At 40.8% G+C, this 15,223-nt stretch overlaps 1 protein-coding gene across 4 annotated transcripts in view; it reads right to left on the bottom strand.

The window, feature by feature from the left end:
• Positions 1-360: 360 nt before the first annotated feature.
• MED24 (mediator complex subunit 24) overlaps positions 361-15,223 on the bottom strand; it is an 80,317-nt gene continuing 65,454 nt past the window's right edge. The window contains exons 21-26 of one of the 4 annotated variants that reach the window (XM_060781051.2): positions 13,149-13,330; positions 12,145-12,238; positions 10,320-10,434; positions 4,382-4,462; positions 4,141-4,289; positions 361-1,067 (exon numbers count right to left, since the gene is read on the bottom strand). In XM_060781051.2, coding sequence (XP_060637034.1) covers positions 951-1,067; positions 4,141-4,289; positions 4,382-4,462; positions 10,320-10,434; positions 12,145-12,238; positions 13,149-13,330 — 738 coding nt within the window. In that variant the 3' untranslated portion in view covers positions 361-950. The remainder of the gene's footprint in view (positions 1,068-4,140; positions 4,290-4,381; positions 4,463-10,319; positions 10,435-12,144; positions 12,239-13,148; positions 13,331-15,223) is intronic. The other 3 variants (XM_060781052.2, XM_060781053.2, XM_060781054.2) reach the window with 3 other exon arrangements.

Raw genomic sequence — 15,223 nt, 5'->3', positions numbered from 1 at the left:
AGAGGCAAAGATGAAGTACTTTGGCCACATCATGAGAAGAAAGGAAAGCTTAGAAAAGACCATGATGCTAGGGAAAATGGAAGGAAAAAGAAAGAGGGGCCGACCAAGGACAAGATGGATGGATGGCATCCTTGAAGTGACTGGATTGACCTTGAAGGAGCTGGGGGTGGTGACAGCTGACAGCGAGCTCTGGCGTGGGCTAGTCCATGAGGTCACAAAGAGTTGTAAACGACTGAACGAATGAACAACAACAACAGTTCTGTAGCTATAAGAACTTGGAACTCAATGAGAATAATTCAATACTGATTTTGTTTCTCTATGGTTTTCCATCTTCATAGTGAGGAAAAAGTCACAGCTGAATTTTTATCACAAATTTACTCACTCTCCATGGATTTCTAGAAAGCAGAAAGAAGGCGGCTTATAAATTTAGAAATTTATAAAATATAATCACTTCACAAAAAATAGCTATATACACAAAGGCAAAGAAAATTGACAGTCCATTAGATTATCATGGTCACCTTGTGAAATGCAGCCTCTTATTGAAAAAAAAGCTATTGTGGTGCTTTTAAATGGCAGTTCTGCAATCATTTTGATCACTACTGATAAAATGTCAACTAAAATGATGCTTTGGAGACATGTTTTAACAATACATGTAACAGAATGATAAACAGGAAAACTAAACGAGAAATAATAACTTAATATTAGTAGACACATTCTGAAAAATGTCATGATGTCAAGAAGCAGTGATATTGTTTATGAAGAACAATAAAGCTGGGGATAGCAACCATCCATTGCGGGTCTAAGTCTGACTGAAAGGACTTCATAGGAGAAACTGAGACCAATTCATAATCTTCTCTCACTCATCTTTGTCTGTTGCAGTGCAGTTCACAGATGCTACGTGGCAACTTTAAAACAGTGCCCGAATTCATAGAGTTCTGTCCATGGGAGGCTCATAAGGCAGCAATAGCTTTGGCAGCCACTCTGCGGCCCAAAGGCAAGCTGAGGTCTGTGATGGCCAACACGATTTTGGGGCTGGACATTGTGGACGCTTTCACCAACTCCGAGACCTGCCCAGGAATAAAAGCAGAGAATGAAATCAAAGAAGAAGCAACAGAGACAACCAAGTATGAGCAGAAACAGCTCAGGAGCGGGATCTGTGTGTGAGGTCATCTTTTAAGTGGAGTCATTTTCTTACCATTGCAATAATAAGAAGAAAAAACAACTTTTATAGGTATTATCCAGAAATATAACCTGTTTCTCATAGTGCATGTGTGTGTGTTTGTGAAATAGCTTTTTTATCGTGTCAAAACCTACTTGAGAAATTGCACGTCGCTTCTGGTGTGAGAGAATTGGCCATCTGCAAGGGCGTTGCCCAGGGAATACCCAGGTGTTTTACTATCCTATGGGAGGCTTCTCTCATGTCCCTGCATGAAAAACTGGGGCTGACAGACAGGAGCACACTCCCTCTCACGGATTTGAACTGCCGACCTTCAGGTCAGCAGTTCAGCCAGCACAAGGGTTTAAAAAACCATTGCACCACCGCGGCTCCTTATTAAATAGTTTATTTATTCTATCTGTAAATGCTGTCTCCAAAATGATTACCTGAAAAGCAGGAAATGACTTATTTTGTATACAATTCAATACAATTCTTGAGCAAACAGATATAGTAACACTAACAATTCTCAAATACATTGACAAAATTGCACAATAGAAGGCTTATTCAGGACCTGACAACATTGGAAGATGGGGAGAGAGAAGTGCTTGGATTTACCCGCTTAGACTACTGCAACGCTCTCTACGTGGGGTTGCCTTTGAAGACTGCCCGGAAGCTGCAACAAGTCCAACGCGCGGCAGCCAGATTACTAACGGGGGCTGGGTACAGGGAGCACACCACTCCACTGTTACACCAGCTCCACTGGCTGCCAATTAGCTTCCGAGCACAATTCAAAGTGCTGGTGTTGACCTATAAAGCCCTAAACGACTCCGGCCCTGTTTACCTCTCCGAACGTATTCTCCCCTACGAACCATCAAGATTATTAAGATCATCTGGAGAGGCCCTGCTCTCGGTCCCACCGGCCTCGCAAGCGCGCCTGGTGGGGACGAGGGACAGGGTCTTCTCGGTGGTGGCCCCGCGACTCTGGAACTCTCTCCCTCTGGAGGCCAGAACTGCCCCATCCATCCTAACATTTAGGAAACGGGTGAAGACGTGGCTGTGGAGTCAGGCCTTCGATGAATGAGACAACACCATAGGACTCTGGATGGAAGTTGATGTAGATCCATCTTAATAGGACGACTGACCACTGTAGTTTTATATATAGTGTTTTAAAAGTTGTTTTTGTAATTGTGATATATGATATTTTAATGAGTGTATATGTTTTTTATGGCTGGAAACCGGGCTGAGTCCCTCAATGAGGTTGAGAAGCTCGGTATAGAAAACTGTGAAATAAATAATTAATAAATATAAGAGGTCACTGTAGCCATGGAAGGGATGTATCCCCAACGAAGACTTACGTCTTAATGTATTGTCGAAGGCTTTCATGGCTGGAATCACTGGGTTGTTGTAGGTTTTTTCAGGCTATATGGCCATGTTCTAGAGGCATTCTCTCCTGACGTTTCGCCTGCATCTATGGCAAGCATCCTCAGAGGTAGATGATATTGTTTATCACTTCATAAACAATATCAATTCATAAACTATATCACTACCTCTGAGGATGCTTGCCATAGATGCAGGCAAAACGTCAGGAGAGAATGCCTATAGAACATGGCCATATAGCCCGAAAAAAACTACAACAACCCACATATGTCTTAAATTACCCCATGATGGGATTGATAGTATCTAAAGTATTATGATATGGACTGTATAGAACAGTGGTTCCCAACCTGTGGCCCATGGACCACCAGTGAATCATAGAGTTGGAAGAGACCTCATGGGCCATCCAGTCCAACCCCCTGCCAAGAAGCAGGAATACTGCAGTCAAAGCACCCCTGACAGATGGCCATCCAGCCTCTCTTTAAAAGCTTCCAAAGACGGAGCCTCCACTACACCCCGGGGCAGAGAGTTCCACTGCTGAACGGCTCTCACAGTCAGGAAGTTCTTCCTAATGTTCAGATGGAATCTCCTTTCTTGTAGTTTGAATCCATTGTTCCACGTCCTGGTCTCCAGGGCAGCAGAAAACAAGCTTGCTCCCTCCTCCCAGTGGTCCACAAGAACTAAAATTTGATCTGCAGCGTCACAATTACTACATCGTTGCAATGAGACCGACTGTTCTCATGAAACCCTCTTATAGTGCCAAGGGTTATTAAATATGGTTTTCTGTGGGCAAGGAGATGGCAACTACTGGATGACATGTGTCCTGTACAGAAACTAGAGCTGATGTGGTCTATCCAACACAATTTTCTGAATCAGCACCCCAAATAACCAAACCAAATCCAAAGTTGACCAAAAACTGTTTTGGAACCCTTTTGGTAATAATGTTGGAGAGTGGTATTAAAGTTGGAGAATGGTCCCTAATCAAAGTAGTCCCTGGTCAAAAAAAGATTGGGAACAACTGTTCTAGAACCTCTAGTTGGGGTATCTCTGCCAAATGCATTCTAACAATACATATTATCTGACTTTCTATGAGGCACCATCGCTTACAATGGACCCAATTGCATTGCTATCCAACTGCTTTTCTACAAGTATATGTTCTTAAATGAATCTATAGACTCCAAGACAAAATGGCTCCCCCTAGTGTCAGGAAAGTCAAATAGGAAAAAAAGAAAGTTACTGTATTTCTTCAATTCTAAGACGAACTTTTCCCCCGTATAAACATCTCTAAAACTGGGATGAATTTTACAATTGCAGATGTGTGCATTGCATACATGTATGTATATATGACATTTATAACACAGGGACAAAAATAGTGTTACATAGTGCTATCAACCTCATTAAGAAAGCATGCATTCATGTGTCAATTTCAATGTAAAGTGCTACAGTTAGTTGAGTCATGTACTACAAATTTGAATTGCTGGTTAGAATTGAGAGAATTCAAATAAACACAGACACACACCTTTCAGATGTAATGAACACCAGTTTTTTTAAAAAAGGTTTTGCTAATTATCTTTCAAAAGAAATCTCCATAGACGTCTGAGAGTGCTCACCATGGTAAAAGGCATGAACTGTAGGATGCTGCCACGGCTTCCCTGTTCCAAGCAATCCACACATTCTTCCATGAACCACTGGACAAACTGTGTGTGCGTCCCAGCCGTCTTGGCTCCCAAGATGGAGGCAATCAGGAGGAAGAGGTTGGCTGAAGAGCCGAAAGGGAAAGAAAGCAATGTCTTATGAGCTGGAACCTTATAGAACTTTCTTCATAACCTGTTTAGAATTGAAAAGGCTTACCTAGTACTCTGTTGAGAGGATCTCTCATGCTGACTGTGTGGAGCTGCGAAGCAGACAATGAACTGCTCATAGTGCGGTCTGCTGAAAGAGACGAAAAGAACTCAGTCGATTGACCAGGGATCCAGTGTAACACATTTACTTGAATCCTTGAAATGAAATGCCCTTCAACCATACCTCCCATTCCTTGTGTAGTGTCTACCTTGAATACTCAGATGCCAAAGCATTGTGGCAAAGAGTTTTTGCTTTACCAGGCTTTGGCAGGTCTATTTGAATATGTAGGCTGTCACTCTCAATTCTTCACAAGATCATTCCTATGTGGTGTTCCCCTATATCAGGGGTCCTCAAACTTTTTAAACAGAGGGCTAGGTCATAGTCCCTCAAACTGTTGGAGGGCCGGATTATAATTTGAAAAAAAAAATGAATTAATTCCTATGCACACTGCACATATCTTATTTGTAGTGCAAAAAACACTTTAAAATAATACAATAATTAAAATGAAGAACAATTTTAACAAATATAAACTTATTAGCATTTAAATGGGAAGTGTGAACTTGTTTCTGGCTGATGAGATTAGACTGTTGTTGTTGTTTTGTGCTTTCAAGTCATTTCAGACTTAGGTTGACCCTGAGTTAGGGCTGGGTAAATGACCTTGGAGGGCCGTATTCGGCCCTTGGGCCTTAGTTTGAGGACCCCTGCCCTACATGGTGCTCACAGGTATGCCCACACCTGCCAAGCCAAGCTGAGGAAGCCACCAAGTAAATATTTCCCTGTGTTGTCGAAGGCTTTCATGGCCTGATCACTGGGTTGCTAAATTTTCTGGGCTGTATGCCAATGTTCCAGAAGCATTCTTTCCTAATGTTTCACCCACATCTATGGCAGTAGGTGCCCCCGGTGGCGCAGTGGGTTAAACCCCTGTGCAGGCAGGACTGAAAACCAACAGGTCGCAAGTTCGAATCCGGGGAGAGGCGGATGAGCTTCCTCTATCAACTCCAGCTCCTCTTGCGGGGACATGCGAAAAGTCTCCCACAAGGATGATAAAAACATCAAATCATTCGGGCGTCCCCTGGGCAACATCCTTGCAGACGGCTAATTCTCTCACACCAGAAGGGACTTGCAGTTTCTCAAGTCGCTCCTGACACGACCAAAAAAAAAAAAAATTTTTATGGCAGCTAACGCCTCCCAACAAAGGATTCCCCCAGGCGGGAAGCAGCCAGGTTTTGAGGTTGCAGGGCCATTTCAATGGTAATCAAGATGGCCAATTGCAACATTCTCACTTGCCTCAAACAGACAAGAGTTATTTCTCCCATTCTGGACATTCCACAGATATATAAACCCCACTCGCCTAGTTTTCAACAGACCTCACAACCCCTGAAGATGTCTGATATAGATGTGGGCAAAACGTCAGGAGAGAATGCTTCTGCAACATGGCCATACAGCCTGGAAAACTCACAGCAAGCCAAATATTTTCCCTCTGCAAATAAGAAAGTAATTGCTCGATTTTCTTGCAGAGTGAAAAGGGATGAGCTATCCATCTTGAAAAAACAATGAAAAATGTTCGAAACCTATCTTTACTAAGGACTTTTCAGATTGGAGGTATGTCAGTAGTAAGTGCAGTTCTCCTCCACTATCTCATCCATTTTTCCACAGAACCATTTCCCCTTCCCATTTAAGAGAAGAAGGGGGGGGGGTGTATCCTATTGAAATAATTAGCTTGAGAGGAGAAGGCCATCTCCTGCTTTGAGATTCTTAGCCATTAAGAAAGCCTTTGCAGTGTATTGCTCTAACTGGGTAGCTTCAATTAAAGCATCCTCTCTCAACCATAGGCCCGAATTTAAAATTAGAGCGCATAGATTACTAATTCCGACCTTGCTGAATTTTGGGGGGAAATACAACATGATAATGCATGTAAAGCATTTTGAATCCAAATGCTAACAATATTATCATGGCTGTGGGATGTTAGCAGATCAGGTCTAGGTAAGACAGACATTTCCATTTGTGACAGTGATCTGTGATCATGTGCTGAGTGTGATCCCATTTTTCAAGAGATTCCTGTCCTCTACACCTTTCTTAGTTTACTAGGTCCTTTATATACTTAGGAAAAAACATTATCAATAACTGACTATTTCAAAAACAGGCTTGCTCCCTCCGCCCTATGAAATACGTGAGAGGAAGTCATAGGGAGGAGGGAGCAAGCTTGTTTTCTGTTGATCTGGAGACTAGGATGTGGAACAATGGCTTCAAACTACAAGAAAGGAGATTCCATCTGAACATTAGGAAGACCTTCCTGACTTTGAGAGCTGTTCAGCAGTGGAACTCTCTGCCCCGGAGTGTGGTGGAGGCTCCTTCTTTGGAAGGTTTTAAACAGAGGCTGGATGGCCATCTGTTGGGGGTGCTTTGAATGCAATTTTCCTGCTTCTTGGCAAGGGGTTGGACTGGATGGCCCAAGAGGTCTCTTCCAACTCTATGATTCTATGACAGTGCAGACTGAAACAAGTTTTATCACACTTCAACTCATAATAGAATAAGAGAAAAATCAACAAAACTGTGTGGTGATTCTCTTTACATTATTTGTTGAAAACTAGATATATTCTGAAAGAAAAAAGGAAATGAACCCTGAGATTCCTCTAAAGCAGTTATTCTAAGGGCAAACCTACATGCAATGCCGCTGGGGAGGAAGGAAGTGAAATCCTGAAACTCCCTAGTTATGAATCACAGCTGGATCAAAAATGGAAGCATTTTTGCATGCTCATCTTTTGTTTTCTAGTTGCAATTCATCTTGCGCATACCTCAAAGAAGAGAGGAAATAGGAGTGCCAGCTCATTGCGATTACAGAACTAGAGGGTGGAAACCCACATATTGCATTGTCACGGTGGAAACAAAAAAATATGCAAATAACTAAAATGGAATAAGGGAAAATTACAAACACAAAAGTCTTGAGATTAATGGAAACATAGAGGATCTCTGACTCACTGGGCAAAAATCCCAGGTGATAAACAATGATCATCTGCATCTATATAAAACATGGGTAAGCAGTGTATTATCCTAGTTAGTGGTGCTAATATTTATTATTAATTATTTATTTCCAAAATTTCTACCCAGTCCTTCTCAACCCCCTAAATGGGACTGAGGGTGGCTTACAACGGCAGCAATTTGATGCCAACAACATACAAAACCACATTACAAACAACATAGTATTCAAGTGTTCCATCCTTGCATGTAATTCATGCATTGTGGAATTCAACAAAGAATTGTGTGCCGTTTCTACATCTTATTTGCCCATCCTACATGCCAAAAATAGTGTTTTTGCACAAACCCCATTGTACAGAATGGTTTCCCAAAATGTATTGAGATTTGAGAATAACAGGAAAACCTATGAAATTATCATTTGTGTGTTATTCTTCCATGTATCTTGAGCATGATTTTTAATCTCAGAAACAAACAAACAATTCCTCCTATTCCTGCTTCTGGCATTTACTTCTCATTTAATGCACACACACACATCCTACCAGCCTGAAATCAGAGGGTCAGAAAAACTCTTTAAAAAATCTATGCTGCTTTTATATGAATTTGGATTTTTAAACCCAGAAGTAACATCGCGTTTGCTCCACCATGCAATGTTTTCACACCTAGCTTTGACATTTTGGTATAAAATGAAGAAATCAATACTGAAATCAATAATGATCTCTGTGAAATAACAATCTCTGTGTGTATGACATTTTGTGTGTTGCTTTTTAATGCAGCACCTAAAAACACATCAAAAGCAGCTACAATATTGAAAAGAAAAAGCTTCACAGGCCTGATTCTGTAGGTGGAGTGGATATGTTTTTGAATGTTTTCATGCAAAAACGTATCCATTGTTGGTTTTGGGGTAAAATTGCCCCAAAATTGGACCACCTTTTTGTTTAAAAATGGGGTGAGGGAAGTTGGGAGAACTTGGCGGACTGATGGAGGTTTTTGAGGCCCAAATCCAATTGTTATTCCCAAGTAGAGCAAACTCATTGAATCAATGGAACTTGGTAAAACAACATGTATCTAACATCCACTGATTTAATTAGTTTACTTTAGTAGGGACTAACAATTAGTCTTGTGCATTTGTGTTGCAAAAGCAGGTTCCCAGATTAGTTTAGTGTTTACACCTTATTTTATTTTTCTGGTAATTTAATATTTAATGTTTATTTTACTTAAGTAACATTTGTCTTTACTGTTATAATGTAGCACAAATCCTATGTAAAATCATACTCCATATTTTTGACATTAATATTGAAATCTGAAATATATACAGAAAGTATTTACTTTACTTTATTGCTATCCGTTTTGTTTGTTTCATTCGTAAGGCCCCCTTTTTGCTTTTGATAACATCTCCCGAAAACAGGTGCCTTTCCAAATGAACTTTTTTGTTCCAGGTACAAAAGAACAAAAATTTTTGGGCCAACATGGCCAACCTTCCCAGGCTCCTGTTCCTCTCAGTTTTAGGGCTTGAGGGGTGAAAATTGCCACACATGGAGGGCACATCTACCACTCTTAGCCCAACAAGTTTTATAATATTTGGGCCATTCCCCAATTTTTACGATTTTCTTTCTTTCTATAAATAAAATCTTAAAAACATTCCCTCTCCCGCCGCCCCCACTGACCGCACCCTCTAATTTGTCCAGGAGCAGCAGTAGGCAGGAGGCGGGCAGGGCACCATTCCTTTCTGCCAAATGATGCTCCACACACACCACACACAGAGCTCAGTGCCCAACCCCACTCATTTCTTCTTTAATAGGTGGCAATTGGAGGGGGTAGGAATTATCCTCCCCTTCCCATCATTTTTGGCAATGGCATGGTTTGTCTTGGAGCTGCCGCCTTAGGTCCTTGCTTGCTGCTGTTGCTGCTGTGCTGGGCGCCCTCCTCCTTCTCCTCTGCCTCTCATGCAAGGAGGGTGCCTCCAGTCCTCTCCTCTTCCTCTTTCACACCTCTTACCCTCCTCTTTCCTCTTCCTCAGCTCTTGGAGCTGCTGCCAGTGCCTTGGGTAGTTGCTGCTGCTTCCTGGCTTACTCTAAAGTAAGAGGCGTGAAGGAGGAAGAGGAGGGGGGCTGGAGGAGGCGCCTTCCTTGCATGAGAGACGAAGCAACACTGCAACAGCAGCAGCAACAAATGACCCAAGATGGCAGCTCCAAGAGCCAAGGAGGAGGAGCCATGCACTCTCCAAAGCACTTTAAGGAGGTTGCCCACTTCCAGATAAGGAAGAGAGATGTCCTCCTGGAAGAGGATAGTAAATGAAAGTTTACTTTTTGTTTGCTGGGGGATTAATAAAAAAAGATTAAATTGTGTTCATGAAAAGCAGGAAAGGAAACTGTACCCGCTCCCGCTTTCTTTCGTTTTGAGCTAATTTTCGTTCCGTGTGTGTGTTCCCGTTTCATCTTCCGGCCCGAAACAAGAGGAACAAAAGAATGAATGAAATGGCAGAAATGAGTGCCACACACAACTCTAAAAACAACTGACTTTAGACCTATATCTATTGGTACTTAGAACAAAACAAATTATATTTCTGCTCATTCCCTGCTGTTTATACTTCCTCTGGAGAAAGTAGAGGTTACAATATATAGCCTTATTGATTTAAAGAACATTATATATTCTAAAATATATTACGACCCCCATATCTATGATATGGCTTCACTTAAGCAAGGTTTCACTTATTCACTCAGAGCCTTCTGTACAAGCTACACTTTTTTTCACTACCCCTATTATTCATCCTATTGAAAATAATAGGATTTGCTATTATCCATGGTTTCACATATATATTTTGGGGGGGGGGGGCATACTTTGTATCAATCTAATTTGAATACTCATTAAAAAGGTATTGCTCTGACTTTGCTTAAGGAAGGATGAAATAGAACATGTCATAGTGAACTGGTGGGTGTTTGGACCCACTTTAATTCCAGGAAAGGTTCCTCACCGTGATTCCACTTACTGGGGCTGGACAGGATGGTGGTGTCTTCCTCATTGGAGCTGAGCAGGCGCATGAGCTTGGATGGCTGTGTGTCATCCAGAGGGAAGAGGCTGATGTAATCCTGGAAATAGGGACCACAAAAGGAGAGGAAGAGCCAGCTGTGATTATTAATAAAAATGAACAAGGAAGGCATCCTGTGCCTTTCATTCATGCCTGGCCTTGCACTCTAAATTAATGGTCTCTCTCTTAACCCTTCTTCTCAAACAGCCTGATTAAGGGTGATTCATGCACTTCATTTCTATAATTCCTTCTTTGCAAAAGATTTTATTTCATTATATACAAGGAGGCTGGTAGTTGAAAGGAAATGCACAACTTTGCACAAATTCTTACGTTCTCAGTCCTCAGAATCAGACAACCTTTTGGTGTAATTTCCCTCTAAACCACTGGTCTCCAACCTTTGGTCCTCCAGATGTTTGGGATGTTAACTTACAAAATTAAGGTGCATTTGTCATACTAACTAGGACTTCTAGGAGTTGAAGTCTGAAACATCTGAGGGGGCAATGGTTGAGTCAATCAATCAATAGGATGACCTGTTCGTGACTATTACTGTCTTCCAAAGGTGGTCTCTTGGTGGTGGGTTCATAAGTGACTGTGGAGACCTATTCTGCATCCACATGGTCGTTCATAATGAGGACATCAATTTCCAGATGGAAGGCAGTCATGACAAGAATTCACCTGATGTGCTTTCCTCTCTGCACTTTTCTCCCTTTCGTCTTCTATTGATTATTATGTGATTAGTGTAGCTATTTTCTATGTGATTATTTGTATCTTGTTTTTCATTTTGATGTCAATTTTTATACAGTAAGTTCACTGTCATTACTGACCAACTTTGCACAAATTGACCTCAGAAGCACTTTATTTTATGGTTCGTGCAATTAAATCCTTCCTTATCCCTGGATCCTCCTCCCCGATAATTTACATTGTCCTATCTCCCAGGGTTTTTTAAAAAATAGATTTTTGAATTTGGCCCTGCCCAGTGAAAATCTTTTGTGTTTTAATAGTTGATTTTATATTGTCGTGTCGTTTATTATATTGGTTTTCTATTTTATGTATTTTATTTTCTGGTTTTGTTATGCTTTTGTGTTATGTTGTGTGTATTGTACTGACGGGCATGGCCTCATGTAAACCACACTGAGTCCCCCTGGGGGAGATGGAGTGGGGTATAAATAAAGTATTATTATTATTATTATTATTATTATTATTGTTTATTATATTGCATTAGTGTAAAAAAATTGCATTTGTCTGGGCATTGAATGTTTGCCTTTTTATATTGTAAACCATCCTGAGCCCCCTTGGGGAGAGAGGGTGATCTCTAAATAGTTATATTATTGTTATTATTATTTGTGCCTCTTCAAAATCCATAGCACTGTTGGTAAGAGCTGGCCTCCTGTTACAATGCTCAAGTGCAAGGGCTTCTCAGTATTTATACTACATTTTTATGTCACCTTTTAGGCCATCTTTAAATCTCTTTTGTTGTCCACTGACATTCCATTTACAGTTCTCATGTTGAAAATGGCTGAATACCACTATGCTAAATTGCTGTATCCTATCAGATATAACGATATCAGAAGCATATCTCTTTTGCCAAAGCTATCAAACACGTGCAAAGGGAGACTCCAAATCAAAGTCACAGAATGCTCCTGGCAAAAGAGTTGTGCTGCTCTCCTCAGCCTATCTCTTCCTTCCTTTGATCAAATTCACTCTGATCACTGTGCTCTGTTCTTCCTCAAATGCATCCTTACTGAATGACGAAGGAGGAATGACAGCTTACTTCTATATCTTCTCGGTGCCTCTTGCGTTGCCAAGCAGACATCTGTCCTCGATTGTGGGAGGTGTAGGAACTGGAGGCACACCATACAGACAGCCTGAGGAAAAAAATAGGGGGGAAATATCAGATCCAGAGGATACACAAGTGAATTACATGGAACCTCCAACATCATATTTACTGCAGATGAGCAACCCCCAAATGTTGGCTCTGGGCTGCAAAATTGTTTCTTTTTTACTGCTTCAAATTATACATAGTGATGGGTGATTGTAAAAACATGGCTTTGAAGATGGACTGAGGTCTTCTAATTCCCAGGCCCTGTGCTATAAGGGTCTAACATCTGAGATGGAAGATAATCCTCCTATATTCTAATCCCAACTAACAACTGTGATTTTTTATACTTCCTTGTCTTCTTGAATCTTTTCTTTATCCTTCTGAGTACCAACATTTAACAGAATGCTTTCATCTTACTTCAAAATAAACTATCATGAAAAGGTATGGACAATCCTAATGAAAAGAGACTTTCCAGAGTTGAAACAAGGCTTTGTTGCTCTGGCACAAAGTTTTCCCTTTCTCATTACAAAGCAAACCATGCAAAAACAAGAAACTACGTCTGTGCTTCAGTGGTAGTCAGGGAGGCCAGGGGTCAATTTCACCTTCAGAAATATCCACATGCTGCGCCTTACAGTGAGCTGGAATACATTATAGCAATTCTTGATAGAATTTTGAGACTGTTAAAGGAAGTTGCAATATTTGTGGATAATACGGAGTTATAGGGTTCCCTTTTCACATGATGGGGATGATTTCTGCATGCCTTTACGGGGCAAATTCCACCCAAAGTCATTTTTTAAATTGGGGGAGGGGGAGGTTGGAAGACCTGAGGGACTGTTGGGAGCTTTAAGTGCAACAAAATAGGTGTCCAGGCACTGCAAAGTCCTGATTTACATTAAGTATTACCTTACAGATATCAATGTTTGGATACAGAATTTGATTTTAGTACTGTCTCTTACTTGGCAAGAGCCTTGCCAGGAGGGTCCATCAACATATGCCACTTGGAGGAGTCTGTGAGGAGATTGGGCAGGATGTGGCCCAGCAGGGTGAGTGTCAATTGCTGCATATCCAGGCAAAAAATTGAATACAGCAACTCCACAGCCCGCATCGCATGCTCTTTCCGTGTCTCTTTCAGGAGTTCCTAAAAGATAAGCGAGAGAACAAATGAATTGAACTGGGAGGTCCCCTTGGAGGTGATGTTGGCTCATTGTCTAATAACATAGTCTAAAATACTGTCTTAAAAAACCGATTGGGTATACTACTTCTCTGAATCTGCCCAACTTTCCTCTAACAGTTGCTAATAACATGGAGACAAAAACAGGGCCCTTCCATTTTATAGGATAATCACAAGGCTTATTGAAATACTGTAAGAATTGTATTGTCGAAGGCTTTCATGGCTGGAATCACTGGGTTGTTGTAGGTTTTTTCGGGCTATATGACCATGTTCTAGAGACGTTTTGCCCGCATCTATCAATCAGAGACAACTAATCACCTCTCAACAAAAGATTCCCCCAGGCACTAACAAGCCACACCAAAAAACTGCCAGGCCATCAAATGCTAATCAAGGTGGTCAGTTGAAACATTCACACCTAGTTCCAGCAGACAAGAGTTCTTTGTCCCACCCTGGATATTCCACAGATATATAAACCCAATTTTCCTAGTTCCAACAGACCTCACTACCTCTGAGGATACTTGCAGGCGAAACATCAGGACAGAATGCCTCTAGAACATGGCCATATAGCCCGAAAAAACCTACAACAACCCACTGTAAGAATTTACTAGGACTCCCAACACAATTTTGTGACAATATGTGGAGGAAGCATACCATAGAATCGCCAGAAGGGCCGAGCAAATTCCTAGAGATATCACTTTTCTCTGTGTGCAGCTAAGTGAAATCATGAATACAGACTCCACCATTACAGGAGTCTTACTGTAAATGTCAAATGAAGAGCTAAATCTTATAAATTACTAAAATCAAAACTATTGCAATGGTTCATTTTAGTATTTTTTTAACTTGCTTTTTAGGCTGGAGCACAACCAGTCCATACCCACAACCTCTATTATCCATCTTACATGTAATAAATATGCTAAGATCAGCATAACTATCAAGAAAGAACTCAAGTACAACCATGCTCAATCACGTTGACAGTGCATCTTATAAAGTATTCTGTTTCATCATGCCCAAGCAAGTATGTATAATAAATTTTGCATTCTACAGACACAACAGTGACAACCCCTTACTTACTCCTGTTCCCTAGAAACCAGAGCTGCCTCTGATCACAGAGCTAATATTTATTAATACTAGTTACCCCAATTAATAATTTATATCCTGACTTTCTCCAAACATGGAGCCACTGTGGCATACTGTTGGAAATAGCAACCTTCTCGAGCCTCTACTATTTGTTTGTTATGTACATAATTGCTTACTGTACTGTATGTGTGTATTGCTTTGCAATTTTACCTGACCTCTTTGTTGTGGGAGGGGCTGCAGACTATATGATCAGAACTGGGCATGTTCAAGACTCAAGGGTCCATTTTAGTTCAGTTTGCTTTAGACTTCAGTGGAAGTAGAAGTGTTAGACTCTTAGAGAGAGAAGATATCTGTATGTTTTTAGAAGTTTTATGAGTAAACCAACTCTGTTACTTTTTTAAAAGACTCTTTATTTTGTCTCTTGAGATTAAGATTTAAAGAGAAATATATTTTAAGGGAGAGTAGATGTTATTGGACAACTTTAAGTAACACTTCTGTAACTCTGCTGAATATAGATGTGTTTGTGCATTGGCATGTCTTTGTCCCTAGCAGTTCAAAGACATACCTAGGTACATCAGTTTAACAGTCGAGAGACCTAGTTGCCTCGCATGAGTGCTGGTGAACATCATTTTACAAAAAATGATGTGACTTCTAACAAGGTCATTCCTTTCTTGTAACTAGTGATTTTCCCAAAAGGTTATGAATCCCATTTCCCAAATGGTTATATTCACATTTTCCAAAACATAGAATGTTTTAAAGACATGATACGATTTCAAAAACTCT

Source organism: Anolis sagrei, chromosome 6 (assembly GCF_037176765.1).
Source record: "Anolis sagrei isolate rAnoSag1 chromosome 6, rAnoSag1.mat, whole genome shotgun sequence".
Lineage (NCBI taxonomy): Eukaryota > Metazoa > Chordata > Lepidosauria > Squamata > Dactyloidae > Anolis > Anolis sagrei.
The sequence above is the reverse complement of the archived record's forward strand: the minus strand, read 5'-3'. Positions and strand labels throughout refer to the sequence as shown.